Raw genomic sequence first — 19,854 nt, forward strand, 5'->3', positions numbered from 1 at the left:
GTGAGGAACGGAGCCAGGAACCCAGAGACTGGGAGGGGCAGGGAGGGGCTCCTGGCAGAGCCCCAGCAGCCTCGGGATCGGCCCTGAACGCGCTCCCTCCATGCAGAGGGCCCGAGGGGCTGCTTTCTAAGGTATCCCTCGGGTTAGCGGAGCTGGGCTTGGCCACTGTCTACGTCCCCCCGCAAGGGAGGTGCGTTCAGGGTACGTGAGGACTTGAAGGGTGGAGAAGGCCCCAGGCTCAGACAGAGTGGGGCCTGGAAAAGTCCACGAGGGTCCTGGATGGGCTCTGGGGTGTTGGAGCGACAGACTCCAAAGGAGGCTGATGAGACCAAGAGGCAACCCGGGAATCAAGCCTGGCCCCACCTCTGCTACTAATAAGCTGTGTGATTTTCGGCAAGTTGCTTATCCTCTCTGGGCCTTAGATTCTTTAAAAAGACAGTAAATCCCATTTACGTTGAAGGTTATATAGGTAGTAGATGCGAAACTTCCAAGGATGAATAAGACACCAGCAGCTTGAAGCCCAGGGAGTCAGTGCACCCCCGCCCCACCCACAGCATTCCCCTAGGGCCTACCTGCCATGCTGCCCAGGGCTCCGTGCCAGCGTTCAGCCTGCCCCTTAGACGCTGCTGCAAAGGGGGTCTCTGCCCCGCTGCTCAGCCTGCACCCAGACAGCCATGGGTCAAACTCCCTGCCTCCCACGGGCACCCCTGGCTCCAGCCCCTGGGGTCCCCGCCTGCCGAGTCAGTGTCTGGGGCCAGCGCCTCTCTCCCCTGCCACCCTTACTGCCCTCACCGTGAGGAGGGAGTAAGTTTCCGGTCACAGCGGTCCCTTGGCCTCTCCAAGGGGGCTCCCACAAAGTGAAGGGTGGCTGTGGAAGCCATGGTCTGAGGAGAGATGACAGGCAGGGGTCACCATAACCGTCAGCTTTTTCCAGTGGGCCTTTGTCCTCTGTGTCTCCCCCTACTTCCCAGCACATGCACTGCCATCCTCCCCTGCTGGAACAGGCTTGGGAGTGGCCCCCAAGACTGCATCATAGCCGCCCCAGGGGCTTGAGCTGGGCTGCGGAAAGAAGGCAGTGAGGTTGCACCAGCTGCACCAGGACCCAGGTTCCTCGGGTGGAAGGGGAAGCCAGGCAGCAGCTTACGAGGAAACTGGAAGAGGAGGAAGGGCAGCACTGCCCTCTGCTAGGGTGGGCAAAAAAGCTGGGAAGTGGCCCTGAGGAGAAACTACGCTCAGAATGGGGGGACCAGGGCAGTGCATCCCGAGTCCACAGTGCCGGGGGCCAGGTCCCCTGGCTCCCTGAGACCCTCGAGTGGTTCTGTGGACGGGGGCTGCCCAGAGAAGGAGTCTCCTGGCACTTACCTGCCTACCCTCAGGCAGGAGCTACTGCTTAAGCTCCACAGGCCCCTCCATGGTAGGGGTGCCCCTCACATCTTGAAAGTATAAAATGGGGCCCAGGAAGTGTCAGGACCAACACAGGGGACAAGGAGGCCCCCTGTGCAAAGGCGGGTAGGTGTCCACTCCTCCAACCACACTGGCGACAAACTGCAGGGCCCCCACCCCCGCCTCAGCACTGGCCCCTGGGTGTGGCCTTTACCCCCATGGCCCCACTGGGGCCCCACTGGGACCCCACTGCCTAGCTGCCTGCTCCAGAGAGATGGCGGTGGCTAAGGGTAGGTACGCACTGCCCAGCTGGGACACCTGGCTGCAGGTCCCCTGGCTCAGCCAGCTGTGCGCCTGGCCACCAGCTCCCAAGGGACCTGTACTGGGGTGGGGGGGTTAGCCCATGGCCAGCTCTTCCCTGTTTTAGCCCCTTTACCTGTTGTAGGAGCTTCAGTTCCATCTGGGGGAGGGGAGCAAGGTGAGCCAGGTCAGGGTGCCGGGGCCCTGGTAGTGTGTGTGTGCCCAGCCTCTCCTTCCCTGACCCTTCCCACCCAGACAGAGCCCGTTTCCCTGCAGCCCAGGAGACTTCCCTCTCGCCCCAGTCGACGGTGGCCACCCAGCCCACGAGGCTATGGGGGTGACAGCGTACTGAAGCCGGCAAGGGAAAGAATGGGGTTTCCCTGAAGGGTCTGAGGTAGGCTCAGTGCCCTGGGGAGACCCTGACTGTCTCGGGCTGAGATTGGGACTACTTCCACCACCAGCCCTTAGGCCCCATATCCTGGGGGTCCCTCGCCCCAGCCTCGCTCACCCCTGCCTTCCTCTGCAGTTGGACAAACTTCTCCTCCTGGGCCGCCAGCAGCTTTTCTAAGTCCTGGTGTCTACGGAGCAGCAGCTCCACGTCAGACACCGAGTGCTGGGGAGAAGCAAGCCAGTGTGAGGCCCAGCCCCCGGGGGTTCGAGAGCCTTCCCCTCGCCCTCTGCAGCCAGCCTGGGTGGCCAGTGGAAGCAGGACCAGTGGGAGCTGCCCTTGGCCAGAGCTGCTGGCTGGAGTGGTGGGCGAGGGGGCAGGGCCTTGGCTCACCCCGCAGTTGGGGTCCAGCAGGAGATCCTCCCGGGAGGCCAGCCAGGCCTCAGCCTGCTCCAGCCCCTGCTGCAGTCTCTGCAGGTCCCAGCTCTCCCGGCAGCGTCTGCGTTGCAGGGCCCAGGCCTCTTCCAGGGCCCGCAGCTGCCTTTCCAGCTCCTGCAGACACTCTGTCACCTGGAGGGTTGGGGGTGCTGCGTGTGAGAGGCTGCGCAGAGCACCCAGGTGGGGCTGGGCTGGTGTGTGTGCGGTGCAAGTGTCGAGGGAAGGCCGAGAGGCCTGGGCCCTCCCCTTCAGTCCCTCCTGCTAGGGGTCCTGTGGCCTCGGGTGGTCAGACTCTGTGCCCAGCTCAGAGCCAGGCCCACCTCTGTGCTCGTACCTCCAGGAACATGAAGTGGCCGTCGTCTACCAGCTGCCGCCCCTCCTGCTGCACGTCCTGGGCTTGGAGGCAGTGCTCCTTGATCTCTCGCCCCAGCTCCTCGTGCTGCTCCAGGAGCCGCTCGGCCCCTGCCAGGTCCACAGCCGGCTCCGCTGAGGACACGAGCCCCTGCTTCTCCTGAGCCCATGCTCTGTGGGGCGGGCAGAGAAGGCTGCTGTTGGGGCCTGGAGGACAGCCTGGGGGTGGTGGGGAGGGCAGGGCAGGAGCCATGCAGGAGGAGGCAGAGTCCAGTTCCCCAAACAGCTAGGGTGACCCCCACCCCACAGGGCAGAGCTGAGCCAGCAGCTGGGGCCGGTTGCCACCTACAGCAGTTCTCGACAGCGTCCGAGGAAGGTGTGGCCCTGGGCAGCCTGCTGCAGCTGCCGGCCCCGCTCCTGGGCCATCACAGCCAGCCTGGCCCAGGCCTCCTGCACCTCGGCCAGCTGCTGGGCCAGGCTTTCCTGAATGGAAGGTTGCAGCAGGCCCAGTCGGCAGGCCTCCGTCCGCACCTGGGCCACCTGCTTCTCCACAGCTGCCAATTCCCTCTGTCACCAGAACACAGGATCAGACCTCACCCCCTGGCAACCTGTCCAGGCCTCTCTGAGGAGTCCTGCTGTGCTTCCCATACTCTCCCAGGCCACCTCTTCTCTGCCCTGCAACCAGGGAGGTCAGTCCCCGGACTGGGAGGGCCCTTGCCTCTCACCGCTGGGGTCCCCTCACCCACCACCTTCTGGGAGTGGCTCAGAAAGCAAGTCCACGGGGCGTGGCCCTCACCTCCAGGCGCCTGTGCTGCTGCTGCCGGGCCTGCACTGATGACAGGCTGGGCTCACAGGTGTCTCCTGACATCAGGTTGGTCTTCTCCTGCACCCAGCGTCGGAGCTCAGCCACTGCCTGCTGGAGGCCACAGACCTCACGGGCCGCAGCCAGGTTCTGGAAGGGGGGGGGGCCTGCTCTTGAGTGGGCTTTTTCCCAGGGCCCTTTCTCTCGGAGTCATGGCCTCCTGGGCTACCTCATGGTAAACAAGGAGGACTGTGGCACTTGGTGACTTGTTCATGACCACCAGGCACAGGGAATATCCTAGACGTAGCAGCGGCTCCGTGAACCTGTGACGGGACTGATGCCGTGGTCGGGCCTCGGGGGCCGTCTGTAGGGCGGGGCTCTTCAGGGCACCACCACTCAGGGTGGGGGAAGGCAGAGATGGAGGCTCTGAAGCAGGTGGGGACGCGTCCACACTGGGGCGGGGGAGGCTGCTTGGGGCGCCCACCCAGCTGAGAGCAGAGGGTTGGCTCAGGAGGCGGCTCCGGCGCAGACCCTGGGAGACAGCCCCTCGGGGCTGCGGGGCCTGTTGGGGCTCGAGGATCTGGGCCACTTTTACAGAAACCACCGGCCGCCCCTGGGAGCTGGGTTGCGGGGAGCAGTGAAGACTCCCCCGCACCCAGACCCACTCAGAGCACTGAGGGGAAGAGCGAGTGAGCGAGCGAAGGAGCATCTGTTGTGTGACAGCGAGATCACGCCCGGGCGAGTGTGTGTGGTCGCCGAGGAGAGACCAACAAGACATGCTCTGAAGGGGAAGAAGGGACTAGACGAGGAGCATGTGTGGGTGACACACGGACATGGATAACAAGGCGGGAATTGACTGTGGGGGTGGGCGTGGGGGTGGGATGGGCAGAGGAGGGCAAAGGGGGAAACACTGGGACAACCGTGATAGAATCACAGTGAACAATGATTTAATAAACCCCCCGAAGCCGGTGTTGAGGGGCGTGGCGGGGTAAGGAGCTGGCCAGGCGTGTGGTCTGTTTCTCCTTGGAGGCGAGGACTGTACTGGCCGGGACCGTGGAGAAGGCAGGGGGAAGGCAGGAGGCTTCGAGACTCCTGACCTGCTCAGTGCTGGGAGTTAGAGGCAGCCACCTCCCTGCACACTCACACACAGGCGTGCACACACATGCACGCACACACTGGGCAGGTCTGCTGGGGCCTGGCTCAACCTAAACACAGATGGCCCTCCCTGGCCCGCGGCCCCTACCTCTGTGCGGGCTTTTATTGCCCTGTCCAGCCTCTCCCATGCAGCCTCTATGCGACTCCTCTGGACTTGAATCAGGGGACAGCACCTGGGTGCTGCATGTTCCAGGCTGCCGGCCAGCTCCCTCAGGGCCTGCACCCTGGCCTGCCCCAGGCCCCGGACTTCCTCTCTGAAGGCACTGAACTTCTCTTCCAGCACCTGCCAGGGAGGAATCCAGGGTCACTCTGGAGGTGGTGTCCGGAGGCTCTGGAAGCTCGCAAAGGGCTTGGCACTGTCTGAGCGTCCTGACATCCTGGGCTCAGGCTCTAGAACTGAAGGGTCTCCCAGAGCCCAGGGGTCCCCATTCCCCTTCCGCTCACACCCTCTCCTCCCCAGAGACACATCTCCTTCCCCTTTCGCAGCCCCAATGCACTCTCCCCCAAATTCGCTGGGGACTGACTCACCGTGATGGCCTCTAGGTCCTGTCCATAGTCCTGAGACTCAGCAACGGCCGCCTTGCTGGCCAGCCAGGCATCGAGGAGCAGGGCCTCTCGCTCCAGCTGGTGGAGCTGCAGCTGCTCCCGTAGGCGTTGCCCCCTGCCGTCCGCTCTCCGCAGCAGTCCCGAGTGTGCCTCCCTCACAGCCCGCGTCTGGGCCAGCACCTTGGGGCTGTGGCACGAGGGACAGGCCGGCTGGAGCCCTTCCTCACAGGCGGACCAGGCTTGTGCGCCTCTGCCGGAGTGCCCCTCCCTGCTTGTCCCCCGATGGGCCTGGCTCCCACCCACCTTTCTGGGTTCTGCCTGCTCTCCAGCAGGGCTGCTGTCTGCTGAAGTCTCTCCATGCGTCTGCCGAATCCCTCCAGGTCTCTCCTGGTGGCCTCCAGCCGCCGCAGAAAGGCCTGGGTGGCCTCGGCACTCTGGCCCATGTCCTCGGTGTCCAGGACACAGTCCTGTTCTGCCAGCCAGGATTCTGCCTCCAGGAGCTGGAGTGACACAGAGGAGCGTGGTTTTCCTGGGGCGATGCCCTCCAGGGCTCCCCACTTGGGGTTCACACCTCAGGATCGAGAGCAGTTCTCAGTCTGGCTGCATGCTAGGATCACCGGAGAGCTTAGAAAACACCCTATGCCTGGCTGTCACCCTGAAAAGATTCTGATTTGGTCCAGAATGGAACCTGAGTATCAGAATTTCTTAAAGATTCCAGGTAGAGCGTTGACTGAGGACCACTGATTTAGAAGAAACAGCAAAACCAAACCACGCCCAGTGATCTGTTTTCCTCGAAACAGGCAGAGGGGAGACCTTGAGGGCAGGGGAGACCTTGGGGGCAGGGGAGCACCTGGTGGAGGTGCACAGAGCTGGGGGCCCCCCACGGGAGTCCACTTCCTGGCCTGCATACACTCTGTGTGCCCTCGTGCCCAGCCCAGCCCCCTGTACTCCACCTCTGCCCTCACCTCCATCAGGAACTGCTGGGCTTCCCGAGCCTGCTGCAGCCGCTGCCGCCGCTGTGCCGCCCCTGCCCGCAGGCGGCCCATGGCGTCCTCCAGCCACTGCACCTGGGCAGCCACGTCATGGGCAGCAAAGTGCCCGGCCTGCACCAGCTTGCGCCCTGTGCCCACCACGGCCTGGATCAGCGCCTCGTGGCTGTTCATCTCACGCTCCAGGTTCTGGGGAGGAGGGGGAGCCGCACCGGGGCTGCTACTGGGCTCGCTGCTGAGACCCCAGCGTCGCCCCGGAAGCCTCCTGGGACCCCACAGACTTGTTCCCAGGGAGTTCCTTGTCCTCGTGACTAACACAGAATCCAGGTGCCTGGAAGCCCCCAGAGGCCTAGCTCCCGGTCGGGCTCCAGTGCCATTTCCTTGGTGGATTGCCAGCGTGGGCCCACACCTGGTGCTGCTCCTGCAGGCGCCACAGGGTGCTCAGGCTCTGGCCGGTGTCATCCTGGGTGTCTACCAGGGGCAGCTTCTCCAGCACCCAGGCCATCTCCTCTTCGGCATCTCTGCGGAACTGCCGGAGCAGGCTCTGGGCCTCCAGGGCCATCCTGCGCTCCCGCAGGGGCTCCTGCAGGCTCTCGAACCTGCCGCGGCAGAGGGTGAGACGGGGCAGGCGGGCAGGCTCGCTGGTCAGCATGAGGGCAGATGGTGGCATTTTGCTCCCTCATGCTCTCCCCCCCCCCCCCCCCCCGCAGGGGGAAGCCCTGGGAAGACAAGCTGGGGGGCAGGAAGGAGGAGGGCAAGGAGGGCAAGGAGGGTGGGTACGGGCAGACGTACCTCTGAAGCAGCAGCCTGGCCTGTTCTTCCACACCTCGGGCGAGGCAGCGGCCTTCCTGTGTGAAGGCCTGGGCCTGGCCCAGTAGCACCCGAGCCTGCCTGGCCTGCCGGCCCACCGCCGCCTCCCACTCTCCCTGAGCCCCCAGGAGCTCCTCCAGGCCAGGCTGGTCCTGGTCCCTGGTGGGAGCGCTCAGCTCGACCTCCACAGGCTCCAGCCAGCTCTCTAGTTCCTCCATACTCCTCCGCAGACGCAGGGCCTGGGGCAGAAGGGACTGGGCGTGAGGGGGAGAGGCCTGGCACCCCACATACGCAGCTGGCTCCATAGCCCACGCGGCCTCACCTCACAGGCCTCCTGCAGCTTGGCGGCCTTCCTCTGGCAGTTGGCCTGCAGCTCGTCCCAGAGGTCTCCCAGTTCCCGCAAGCACTCCTGGATGGTCTCCGAGGCAGGGTGGCCCCCCTGCAGCAGCCTCTGCCCCTCCTACAGCCACACATGGGCTGCTGGGGCCAGGGCACCTGTGCTGGCGCCCCCACCAGCCCCGTGGTTGCAATATCTGTGCGCTGGCTGTGTGATCTTGGGCAAGTTCTTCACCCTCTCTGAACGTATTAGCCTTATCCATTTTATTGGGATAATAATGTCCTTTGTTTAAGTGACGTAAAGCACTGGAAACACTCAGCAGGGCACCCCCCATCGGAGGGAGCCGCTGGCCCGCTGGGGCCTGCACTCCGCGGGCAGGGAAGGGCATGTGCACCAGGTGCCATGCTTGGCTCCAGGACGCTGGCTGTGCCCCGTCCCGTGTCTTCTAACATACTTCCACGTAGTTTTAAAGACCAGCCTGTCACAGTACCGCCTTTAAATTTGTTGAAAAGGCACCGTTTTTGGAGAGGGCGCCCAGGGAAGCCAAGGTTTCTCACTGCCTTTGGAACTTGGCCCGGGAAGCCCTCCATGAGCACGGGCCACCAGTGGCTGATTTGGAGCCACTGCCAGGGCCCTGTGGCATCGCCTCATGCTCTGGGCCGCCGCTGCCCCATGGTCCCCCAGCTGCACCCCCATGGCTCACCAGCTGCAGCCTCTGCTGTTGGCGCACGCCGGCGTGCAGCTCGGCCTGGAGAGTCTGCTGCTCCCGCAGCTGTGCCTGCAGCATGGCAGGGTCCCCCGGGCCCTCCTCCAGGGCCACCAGGTTCTTCTCTCTGAGCCATGCGGCCACCTAGATGCACAGGGATGGCCAGGCACCGTTGCCTAGCGCTCTCCCCTGACCTCTGGGCTGCCCCAAGGAAGGGTGGCCTCTCTGGAGGGTAACTGCTTCCCCCCGCCCACAACCGCTTCCCACCCCAATGAGGGGGAACCTCATGGGCATCCTGCAGGAAAGGCTGCAGCTGCTGGAGCTCCTGCAGTCGGTGGCGCCAGGTCCGGGCTCGCTCCAAGAGGGCCTCCTTCCTGCAGAAGGAGGGTCTCAGGTGCCCGCAGATCTGCCCACCAGGCCCTGGAGCTGCGGTGGGGGGAGTGGGTGCGTGTGCACACAGATGCATGTGCATTTGGGCGCCCTGCCAGCCTTTCTAGGGTTCCAATATGTACCCTGACTCTTGGGTTTTCTTTGACATGGAGACACGTTCTATCTCCTCCTTTGTAGTAGTTGTTATGGCTGAATTGTGTCTCCAGGCCCCTACCTCCCCGCCGGTCCCCAGAATCTTACATTGAAGTCCTAACCCCCAGCCCCTCAGAATGTGACTTGATTTGAAGATAGGCTCTTTCGGGAGGTAGTTAAATTAAAATGAAGTCATTAGGGTGGGTGCTAATACGATGTGACTGAGACACAGAAACACATGCAAGGACCACTGAGGCAGCCCTCTGCAGGCCCAGGACAGAGGCCTCAGGAGGAATCAACCCTGCCGGCGTCTTGGTCTAGGGCTTCCAGCCTCCAGAAATGGGAGAAAATGACCTGTTGTTGTTGAAGCCGTCCAGCCTGGGGTGTGTTGTTACAGCGGCCCGAGCAGACCAGGATGGTATCTAAACAGCCTTTGACCATGAACTGCTATTTTTAAGAATGTTTTGAACAGGCATCTCCCAAATATTACGTATTTGTGTGTGCGTGTATCTAGATACATATTGCTTTATATGTGTATGTACCTCCATACCAATGTGTTAAATACTTTGCCATATGCACAAAAGTAGAAATTAGATCAATAAAAAATAGGAAAAGGGCAACTTCCAGCCAAGATGGAGGCATAGGTAGACATACTGTGCTTTCTCATACAACCAAAATAAGGACAACAACAATTTAGAAACAAAAAATAACCAGTACTGACAGAAAATTGAATTGTATGGAAGTCCGACAACCAAGGGGTTAAAGAAGAAACTTTCATCCAGACTGGTAGGAGGGGCAGAGTTGGGCTGTTGGGACAGAGGGGATCTCAGCAAAGCAGGGGCAGGTGGATCCCAGGCCTGCAAGGCAGCAGCAGGCAGACTCAGCAAGGCAGCAGATTGTGGAGGGGCACGGCACACAAGGCGGCTGGTGGACTGGGTGGTCTCATATTCGAGAGCAGATAAACCAGGTGAAACTGGGAAGTGAGACAGACCACGCAACCCAGGGTCCCAGTGCGGGGAAATAAAGCCTCAAAACACCAACTGAAAACACCTGTGGGGGTTGAGGTGCAGGGAGAGACTCCCAGCCTCACAGGAGAGTTTGTTGGAGAGACCCACAGGGTCCTAGAATGTACACAAGCCCGCCCACCTGGGAATCAGCACCAGAAGGGCCCAGTTTGCTTGGGGGAAGTGGCGGAAGTGACTGAAATTCAGCAGGGAGCAGAGCAAGCGCCATTGCTCCCTATCAGACCACTGCCCCACATACAGCGTCACAACCCAGAGATGTGGGCTGCCCCATCCTGGTGAACACCTAAGCTCCGCCCCTCACTACATAACAGGTGCGTCAAGACAAAAAAAAAAAGGCCCAAACAAAAGAACAGATCAAAGCTCCAGAACAAATACAAATAAACGACCAAGAGATAGCCAACCTATCAGATACACAATTCAAAGCACTGGTGATCAGGATGCTCACAGAATTGGTTGAATTTGGGTGCAAATTAGGTGAACAAATGAAGGCTACACTAATTGAAATAAAGGAACATGTACAGGGAACCAATAATGATGGGAAGGAAACTGGGACTCAGAGATCAATGGAGTGGACCAGAAGGAAGAAAGAAACATTCAATCAGAAAAGAATGAAGAAACAAGAATTCAAAAAAAAAATGAGGAGAGGCTTAGGAACCTCCAGGACATCTTTAAACATTCCAACATCCGAATTATAGGGGTACCAGAAGGAGAAGAGGAAGAACAATAAGTGGAAAAGTTATTTGAACAAATAAAGGAGAACTTCCCCAATCTGGCAAAGGAAAGAGACTTCCAGGAAGTCCAGGAAGCTCAAAGAGTCCCAAAGAAGTTGGACCCAAAGAGGAATACACCAAGGCACATCATAATTACATTAGCCAAGATTAAAATGAAGGAGAGAATCCTAGAAGCAGCAAAGAGATAAGGGGACAGTCACCTACAAAGGAGTTCCCATCAGACTGTCAGCTGATTTCTCAAAAGAGACCTTACAGGCAAGAAGGGGCTGGAAAGAAGTATTCCAAGTCATGAAAGGCAAGGACCTACATCCAAGATGCTCTATCCAGCAAAGCTTTCATTTAGAATGGAAGGGCAGATAAAGTGCTTCTCAGATAAGGTCAAGTTAAAGGAGTTCATCATCACCAAGCCCTTATTTTATGAAATGTTAAAGGGATTCATCTAAGAAAAAGATAAAAACATGTACAGTAAAATGACAGCAAACTCACAATTATTAACAACTACACCTAAATAAAAAACAAAAGCAAACTAAGCAAACAACTAGAACAGGAACAGAACCACAGAAATGGAGATCACATGGAGGGTTAGCAGCAGGGGAGTGGGAGGCTGACAGATGGGGAAAAGGTACGGAGAATAAGTAGCATAGGTGGTAGGTAGAAAATAGACAGGGGGAGAGGGCAGGAATAGTACGGGAAATGTAGAAGCTGAAGAACTTATGACACATGGACATGAACTAAAGGAGGGTAATGTGGGTGGGAGGGGGTGTGCAGGGTGGAAAGGAGTGAAGGGGGAAAATGGGACAAACGGGACAACGGTAATAGCATAATCAATAAACTATATTGAAAATAAGTAAATACATAAACAGGAAAAATAGGAAAAGAAGTTCTAACTTCCTCCCTCACTCTGGGCCCGCCCATGCCTCACGCCAGCAAAGCCCCACACAGGTGTGAGTGTTATGCTGTGTCTCCCCTGCCGGGGCCGCCAGGGGTGGGCCAGGAGATGGGGACGCCTGGCTGAGCACAACCACCTGAGGGAGAGCTGGAAGGCTGGGCGGGCATGGCTCTGCCCTGGGGGGCAGCGGGTGGCCAGGAACGCTCTCAGGTGGTGGGGTAGGGGGTGTGTTGACAGATGGGCAACCCAGCATTTGCCACCTGTCATTGGAGACCCCAGGGTTCCCGGGTAGGGGTCCACCTGCCAGGAGGCGGAGGGGTGGCTCACCCAGCCCTGCTGGCACAAGGCACACAGACACCGTGGGCCCTGCCGGCATACGACCAGGTTCTGGCCCAAATCTGCCTTCATCTAAGAGTCTGCAGAGCTGGATGAGGCTGCTGAACCAGATGGGCTTTAATGAGAACAGGTGGAACCCAGTGTCTTGTAAGCTGGGTCCGTTTCAGTTAAATGAACATGAAGAAAAAAATCTGTCCACCTGCCCGAGTGCCTGGCAGCATGCTAAGACATCAAGGCTGCATTTTCAACCCGAGTACAGCCCCGAGGGGCAGGTACTACTGTCCCCTTGTAGGAGAGCCCAGACCCTGTGAGGAGTCTGCCCCGAGTGCTCCCATGAGTGGGCAGCAAGGCACTCAGGACTGCCTGGCTCTGCAGGCAGGATGCTTAACCGCGGTGCTCTGGTACCGTCATTCCATTAGGTGGCTTCTCTCCTAGTTGCCCAGGGTGTGTTTCCTTGTAAGGCTCCCTGTGATCTCAGTCAAATGGCCATGGGCTCCATGGGCTGCCTGACATCAGTAATATGGGCTGCCTCACTGCAGGTCTGGGAGAGGTGGGACCCTGGCACCTGACTGCGGCCCTTGGGAAAGGCTCATGATCCTGGGCCAGGAGCGGAATGGCAGGAGGGGAAAGGGGGGGGTGCCCACGTCCACGCCAGCCCACCTGAGACTTTGCTCAGCCCCAGAGCCAGAGGTACCTGAGGAGCATGGCCTGGCACCGGCCCAGGGTGCTCAGGGCCTCAGGGCACCCAGCCCGGTGCAGGCTGTGGGCTGCGGCTTCTAGCGCACTGATCTTTGCTGCCTGTGCCTCCAGGCCCCGCTCCAGTGCCTTGTGCTTCCACAGGAGGGTCTCCATGTTGGCCAAGGGGTCCTGGTGGGAGTGGGGAGGCCGATACGGTCCTTGGGGCTGCCCCTGCCCACTCCAAGCTCTCTGCTTCCCATGCAGAGCCATGCTACCAAACACCCACCCTCACGGTGACAGCTCTGCCCAAACACATGCCTCCAAGCCCTCGGGGCCGTACTTGGCTTCAGCACCATGACTCCCAGCCAGCGAGGGTGCTGCGGGGTGAGGCCCGAGTGCAAGTGCCAGAGTCTCCAGGGCAGGTGGCACTTGTCGCAGAACAGGAGCGCCTCCCCTGCTCTGCACCCCCAGGAAGGCGCCTCCGCCAGCCCCAGGACGGGCTAGCCCCCGACCTTTCTCAGAGGTTTCCCGGGAGCCAGGCTCTCCTGCCACAGGGGTTGGAAGGGTTGGAAAAGCAAGCCTCTGGGCGTAAGGAAGTGAGAAGGGCAGAGCAGAGAGGGGTGGGAAGAAGTCAAGAATGGGTCCACGGCCACACACCCACACTCTGCGCTCCCTCAGAGTTCGGTGCGGCCCCTCCAGTGCACCTGAGCGGCTCACATGGCCGCTTGTCAGTGACCAACGTGGCTGAGGAGGGGAGGGCTCTGGCCTGGGGAGCTCAGGTGGCCCTGGCCGGTTTGATTTTTAACGCTGCTCTGGCAAACCCTTGCTCATTCCTGCCAGGCACCTACCCCCAAAGCCTCGCTGGCCGGGCACGCTTCCTGGCTGCAGAGCCAATGCTCCACCTGCTCCGCAGAGCTCAGCAGTGCCTGTTAGGAAAGGAAAAGGCAAGAAGACGTGAGCAGAGGGCCCAGCGACTGCAGGCAGCGTGAACCTGTTCATGGCCCTGTGGAGAAACCAGGGACCAGGGGCCTGGCTCAGCCGAATGGGTCCATGGCAGGCAAGACTTGCTGGCAAGCTGGGCGGTGAGTGGTGGGTAGGGGCCCTGGCACAGCAGCCTGTCTGGCTTTGACCAGGGCTGGTAGGGTTAGTGCTGGCCCCAGTGGGCGGGGGCAGGATGGAGGCACCTACCTGTAGCTCCAAAGCCTGCTGCAGCTGAAGCTGGTGCTTCTGCCAGGTCCCTTCCAGGCCATTCAGCTCCTGGTCTAAGTCAGCCAGGGCCTCTTGGAGGTCAGGGTCGGACAGGTGCCCAGCTGCCAGCAGCCGCTGCCCCGCGCTCCGGGCCAGGCTTATGCTGTCTGTCCGGGAGTCCAGCTCAGCCTGGAACAGGACTGGACTCAGGTCCCAGAGGCCCAGCGGGCGGGAGGAGAGGTGGGAGATGGCTGAAGGGTGGGGTGGAAGAGGGGCGAGGCAGAGGCAGGGGACGGGGAAAGGACCTGAGAGACGGTCGGGGTCACAGACAGGGAGAGGACAGCGAGGAGGTGCGGCCCCAGGAAAGGCCCAGCGTCTCGGCCACTCACCCTGCGCTCCTGGTGCTCCTCCAACATGTGCCGGGCCTCTGCAGGGCTGTGGGGGCGCTCCGGGAGTCCATCTTGGCCCGCAGCCCCTGGGCCCAGGCCCGCAGCTCCAGCAGCGTGGCCCGCAGCTTCTGAGCTTGGTGGGAGGCGTCCAGCGACTCCCTCCTGCCCACAGGGTTCATCAGCTCATCCTCTGAGCCCCTTTTCCCTGAGCCCCTTTCCCCTGAGCCCGCCAGGGCCTTCTGTCCCTGAATCCCCTCACCCAGAGAATGGCCCAGGGGCTGGGCGTCAGTGGGGCGACCACACAGCCGGGCATGTGAAGCTTGGAGAAAGATTCTCAGGGGAAACTGGGGCCGAAGGAAAGTGTGGGGACTGAGGGGTGGGTCCTCGAGGGCAGTGAGGGTTCATACCGCTTCTGGACCCTGCTCCGGAGCTGCGTCCAGCTGTCCACCATCTCCTGCTGCTTGCAGCTCAGGCTGTGGGCAGCCTGGGGGCTTCTCTGGCAGAGGCGGCCCACCTTGCTGTCTAGGGACTGTGGGGGAAGCAGAGTCAGGGGCTGGGCCTGGGAGGCCGGTTTGCCTCAGGGGAGCACCTGCTGCAGGAGGCCCCTGCAGGAGTGACAGCTGAGTGCGTCTGGCTGCTCTCAGGTCCCGAAGGCCCCTTGTCCTCAGCATGCCTTCCCGGGGTCCCACAGAGGAGGTACCCTGAGTCTGCCTCCACACCCAGCTGCACACCTCCACCTGGGCCCGGACGAGGCCCACTTCCTGCTCCAGCACCTCGTGCCTCCACAGCAGCCTCTGCACACTCTCCAGATCCTTCCCGCAGTCCAGGGCCCAGACCCGGGCCGCCTGGGAGGAACGGGAGACACGGGCTTGGCCTTCGTCCAGCAGCCATCCCCCCCTACTTCCCCCACCCCTCACCCCCCAACCTGGCTGCAGGGCGCCGCTGCCGCAGCATTTTGTGCAGAAAGCAAGCACCCAGCGTGACTCCCCACCAGTGCCCTCCTCGGGGCTAGTGGAGGCCCCTTCCTTTTGCGAAGGAGAAAAAAAGTTCTGAGGAGAGATGTGGGGTGGGGGTTCCCTCTGAGGCAGGGGCTGCCGGCTGTGGGCTGTGAGGGGCTTCTGCGTGCACGATGTCTTGTGACCCCCATTCCTCTGGGGGAACTGAGCACGGACAGCCAGGCCTGGCTGAGGCGGGGGTCAGAGAGGTGAGAACGGTTTCTCTCACACGGGCTTCCGGGGCTGCCCACGGCGACTTCATGTCCGCCTGTGCTGGCATTCGGCCTGAGTTGCCCTGTGTGGCTGACACAGTCCTGGTGCCCACGGGCTCTGAGCTCGCTCAGGGGCAGTGGAGGAAACCCTGGGTTGGGGGGCGGATCTGGCCTCTGCACTCACAGTGCTTCAGGGGGCAAAAGGATCCGGGTGGCTAGCCTCCAAGACGGCAGCGGGGGCTTCTACAGCCCAGAGACGGGGCTGAGAGCCCCTGGCAGACCATCTAAGTACCCCAGCTGGAGAGGAGAGGTGGGCGAGGGGCAGCACCTGAGGGCAGCAGTCACCTTCGGGCTGAATTTGCTGACCACTTACCTTCTCCCTGACCTGCTCCGTGACGATGTCCAGTTCACGGGACAGTGTGTGTATCTCCAGGGCACCTTCAAGCTGCCATTGGTACCGGAGCAGGTTGCCGTGGAAACTGTGCCACCTGGCAGAGAGGATGTGAGGTGAGTCTGAGGTGGCCCTCCAGCTGTTCTCCTGGCCCACGGCTCCTGATCTCGGGACTGGCCTGCTGTTGAGCTGGTGTCGCCGCTGGCTGATAGCTCTGACTTGCTTGGGGTCCCGGTTCTTGAGATGCAGGGACGAGTCATTGATGCCCCTGATGCGGGTGTCACCCACTGTGTCCTGCAGGGGCGAGGGGAGGCGTTGGTACCAGCCCTGCTGAGCCCCTTCTTTGCACTGCAGGTGTCGCTTAGAGGGTCTGCTTGGGCCCGAGAGGGCACAAGGAGCAGCTCGTCTGGGAAGTGAAGGCAGCCGCGTCCCCACTGTGGCCGCCCCATCCCAGGCACGGTGAGCCAGAGGCACCAGGAGCCTGCAGCCCCGGAGTCGCCTCTAAGGCCAGAACACACAGTCCCGGAGCCAGGGCCAGATGGCGGGGCAGGTGGGCGCACACTGACTAGCAGAAGCTTTTAAAGTTAAAACACAGTTTGTTGGGGTAAGAAAAGCAAAGCGAGGGGTGAGGTGGAATGGCAAGTCTGGGCCTCCTGGGGCAGGGTGCTCCACCCTGGGGAGTCCCTGGGCTGAGGCTGCTGTAGATCAGACTCTGGGGACCGCACGCTTGCTGCTCCTAGTTAAAGCTCCTTGCCTTTGTAGAGCTTGTTAAATTTCCAAAGCGCTTCCCCATGAAGGATCGTAGATGAGGTGGGCAGCGAAGGGGTCTCTCTCCTTGCATAGAGGCCAGAGCAGAATGCAGAGGCCAATGTGGCCAGTGGGCAGCAGAGCCAGGATTGGAGCCCAGCTCCTTCCCGAGTCTAGTGCTCTTTCTACTACGGCGTCTGGTGCAGGGGCTGCGAAGCTCCACTGTTAGCAAGGGAGAGCTTAGCTTAAGGCTCTGCAGTTCTTTGGGACAATCACGTGGACTTACACCAGGGGATGAGGTCAGCACACCTGGTTGTGCGTATACCTGTCCCATGTCTTTCCTCTGTAATGCAGAGGAGGAATCGACGTTTGGGAGGGGGCGCAGGGGAGTGGCAGGAGCTGCTGCAATGCTGCAGGTAGCACTGATTATCCACCACACCCAGGTGCACGTGCATTCTTGCATTCTTTTATTTTAGATTTTGAAATAATTATAGATGCATGGGAAATTACAAAAGTACAATAGGGTAGAAAAGCCCCATGTACTTCTCCCCCGAGTTCCCTGATTGGTGGTGTCTCACATGTCTATAGTGCAGTATGAAAACCAGGAAACGGGCACCGGTCTGTTAACCAGACAACGGATTTCACTCAGGAACCTCCGTCTGTGCACGCGCTCGTCTTTGAGTGTGTGCTGGGGGAGGTACAGGGCTATGCAGTGTGGTTACACGACAGATTTGCGTGAGCTCCTCCACACACATGTGCTCTCTTGCCTATGAAGTAGGTTTTAAACCCATTTTATTTATTTATTTTTAAAAATTTTATTTATTTTTAGAGAGGAGAAGGGAGGGAGAAAGGAAGGAAAACATCAATGTGTGGTTGCCTCTCACACGCCCCCTACTGGGGACCTGGCCCCCAACCCAGGCACGTGCCCTGACTGGGAATTGAACTGCCAACCCTTTGGTTCTCAGGCCTGTGCTCAATCCATGGAGCCACACCAGCCAGGGCTAAGTTCATTTTAGAGATAAAGAGACTAAGGCTCGGGAGCCTGCCTAAGCATTTACAAGCGGTAAGTGTGGTGCTGTCACTTGAGCCCGTCCCTGGCTCCAGAGCCCACACTCGGTCATTTCTACGAACTGTATTTCCCAATGGGAGGGAGGGATGTGTTGGCGACCTCCCCGCACAGGTCCCTTACCCCAGTGCAGACTCCTCGGAAGCCCCGGAGCCATTTGAGGAGGTGCAGACAGTGCTCGAGGTTCTGTCCCAGGTCCCCAGTGTTCACTGTCACCTCCTGTGGGGGCCGGGGGTTGGGAGGGTAGTACTCTGAGCACCAGCCTTGGGGCACCCAGCACCCTGCACCCAGCTGCTGAAGCTCCCCCTGTCAGGGAACCGGGGGGCCGTAGGTCTGGGACTCCCCCCAAGCCCTGCCCAGCTGGGGCCTCACCATCTCCTGGATCCAGGCCTCACAAAGGTCTGCTCTCTGCAGGAACTCCAGGAAGCTCTGCCTGTCCTCTAGGTCCTGGCCCCGGAGGGCCACTGCCTGCCTCAGCTTCTCCCAGTGCCCCTGCAGCACCCGCAGCCTCTGGGAGACTTCTCCTGCCTGAGGGTGGCTCTGGGCCAGGAGAGTCTCTCCCTCCTGGGGAAGAGAGAGACACCAGAAGATCTTGCCTGTCACCCTTCCTCCTGCTTTCCCACCATCACCAGCCCCCCCCCCCCCGCCCCCCCCCCGCCCAAGGCCTTTCCCACTGGCCACCCTGAGGTCCAACTTTGGGGCAGGGCTAGCTGTTACCTTGATGGCAGAAATTACGACCTCCTCATGGGCCTGGACCTCCGCCTGGAAGGCCTGGTGTTTCCACAGGTGCCTCAGCTCACCTTTCAGGTCCCCAGGAGGGAGCGGCTCTCCCAGTCGCCGAACCCGCTCCTGGATCCAGTCCTCGGCCTGGCGGCGGCGGCAACAGAAACCCCATGACACTGATGGGCCTCTGTCCACAGAGACGTCCTGCCCACCCGCCCCCAGCCAGGCCCAGGCAGCAACCGCAGGCCCCAAGGGCGGGACTGGGCAGAGCCTGGCAAATGAGAAACAACAGCTCCAGCCCGGGAAGACCTGCCCCAGGCCCCATGGGCCCCCGCCCCCACCATGGAAAGGGGGCCTGGGTAGGACTTCGTGTCAGAGACAAGGCTCGCCTGCTCCTGGGCCCTGGACCGCTCTGCACTCTTCCCTGCCTCTGCCCTGGCCCTGCGAGAGCTGAGGATGCAGTGCAGTTTGCACACGGGGTCTTTGAGTCAAATATTCCGGGCTCCAGCCTGGCTTCTGGGAGAGCCACCGAACTCTCCGGACTCCAGTGTCCTCGTTACAGGGCTGTGGTGAGGGCCGAATGAGCCCAGGGAGGTCAATGTCATCTGTAAACTGTAAAGTGCGGCCCAAACGGAAGGCACAGGGCTGGGGCTGGCTCTCTGACCTGTGTCGCGACCCTGGTGAAGCCAGCCATCCGTAGGGAGGCCTGCAGAGCCTGTCTCCGGGTCTCAGCCAGTTCCTTCACTCGGGCCCGGCGCTCCAGCACTGCGTGGAGCTGGAGCTGCACCCTGGGGCCCCGGAGGGTCTCTGCCAGCTCACACAGAGCTGCCTCCTGTGGGCGGGGCACAGACTGCTGTCCTCCCTGCCCCTGAGGCAGGAGCAAGGGCTGGCCCACAGGGAGGGGGCTAGCCCACAGGGAGGGCCTTCCTGCAGGCCTGCGGCTGACCTGGGGCTGACCTGGAGCTGGCTGAGCCTCCCAGCAAGCCAGGACCCAGAGGCCACATGATATGGGGCCAAGGGACTCCCTGTCCCTGCAGGGTGGCACACCCCATCCAAGGCCCCTTCTTGAGCCACCCAGTCAACTCTGCTCAGTCAGCACTCCCATGCACCCCTAGCCCCACAGGCCGCCCCCACATCAACGTTGCCCTGGTTACTCACCAAGAACCCTGTGCCCCCAATTCAGGACTCCCAAGTTCCCAGACTCCCCCTTCCCCCACCAGCTCTGACGAAGCCCAGGGCTCCCCGAGCCCATCACCTTCTCATCCTGGGCAGTCAGCACCTTCTGGAAGATCTCGTGCTTGTGGATCAGCCGCTCCACCTCTTCCGCCGAGCTCCCCAGGGCACTGGTGCTCAGGGACACCTGGACCAGCCCGCGGAGGGAAGAGAGGCCGTCAGGGGCTGTCCTTACAGTTGGCCGTCACCCCGCCGTGCAGCTGTCTGTGCAGAGGCAGAACGCAGCCTCCATGCTCCACAGCAGGGGAAGAGCCAGGCCCCAGGGGACGTACACACGGGAGTGAGTCAGGGAAGGGGGGGAGTGAGTCAGGGAGGGGGGCCGTGAGAAGGGGGACACCTGCCTCCTGGGCCGTGAGGATCTTGTCCAGGCGGCCACACTTCCTGAGGAAGAGCTGCTCCTGGTGCGTGGCCTGCAGCCTCTCCTGGTTTTGCCCCCAGGCCTGGAACAGCTGCCTCCGCAGGTCCTGCAGGGCCCGCAGCCCTTCCCGGACCTGGGGACAGGCTTGTGGGAGTCTGCACTAGGG

General features: G+C 61.1%; 1 protein-coding gene across 1 annotated transcript in view; it reads right to left on the reverse strand.

Moving 5' to 3' along the window:
- SPTBN5 (spectrin beta, non-erythrocytic 5) overlaps window positions 1–19,854 on the reverse strand; it is a 47,334-nt gene that overhangs the window by 1,119 nt on the left and 26,361 nt on the right. Inside the window, 33 exon segments of the mRNA XM_036017340.1 lie at window positions 573–733; window positions 793–884; window positions 1,363–1,433; window positions 1,702–1,843; window positions 2,192–2,296; window positions 2,465–2,641; window positions 2,844–3,033; window positions 3,210–3,427; window positions 3,657–3,812; window positions 4,906–5,100; window positions 5,346–5,550; window positions 5,667–5,863; window positions 6,329–6,541; window positions 6,762–6,951; window positions 7,145–7,401; window positions 7,485–7,622; window positions 8,203–8,349; window positions 8,489–8,579; window positions 12,403–12,575; window positions 13,235–13,312; window positions 13,575–13,763; window positions 13,964–14,013; window positions 14,016–14,125; window positions 14,371–14,492; window positions 14,695–14,808; window positions 15,544–15,658; window positions 15,740–15,855; window positions 17,498–17,593; window positions 17,747–17,938; window positions 18,092–18,241; window positions 18,762–18,929; window positions 19,353–19,457; window positions 19,672–19,821. Of these exon segments, the coding sequence (XP_035873233.1) occupies window positions 573–733; window positions 793–884; window positions 1,363–1,433; window positions 1,702–1,843; window positions 2,192–2,296; window positions 2,465–2,641; window positions 2,844–3,033; window positions 3,210–3,427; window positions 3,657–3,812; window positions 4,906–5,100; window positions 5,346–5,550; window positions 5,667–5,863; window positions 6,329–6,541; window positions 6,762–6,951; window positions 7,145–7,401; window positions 7,485–7,622; window positions 8,203–8,349; window positions 8,489–8,579; window positions 12,403–12,575; window positions 13,235–13,312; window positions 13,575–13,763; window positions 13,964–14,013; window positions 14,016–14,125; window positions 14,371–14,492; window positions 14,695–14,808; window positions 15,544–15,658; window positions 15,740–15,855; window positions 17,498–17,593; window positions 17,747–17,938; window positions 18,092–18,241; window positions 18,762–18,929; window positions 19,353–19,457; window positions 19,672–19,821 (4,873 nt within the window).

Source organism: Phyllostomus discolor, chromosome 1 (genome assembly GCF_004126475.2).
Source record: "Phyllostomus discolor isolate MPI-MPIP mPhyDis1 chromosome 1, mPhyDis1.pri.v3, whole genome shotgun sequence".
NCBI classification, from domain to species: Eukaryota; Metazoa; Chordata; class Mammalia; order Chiroptera; family Phyllostomidae; genus Phyllostomus; species Phyllostomus discolor.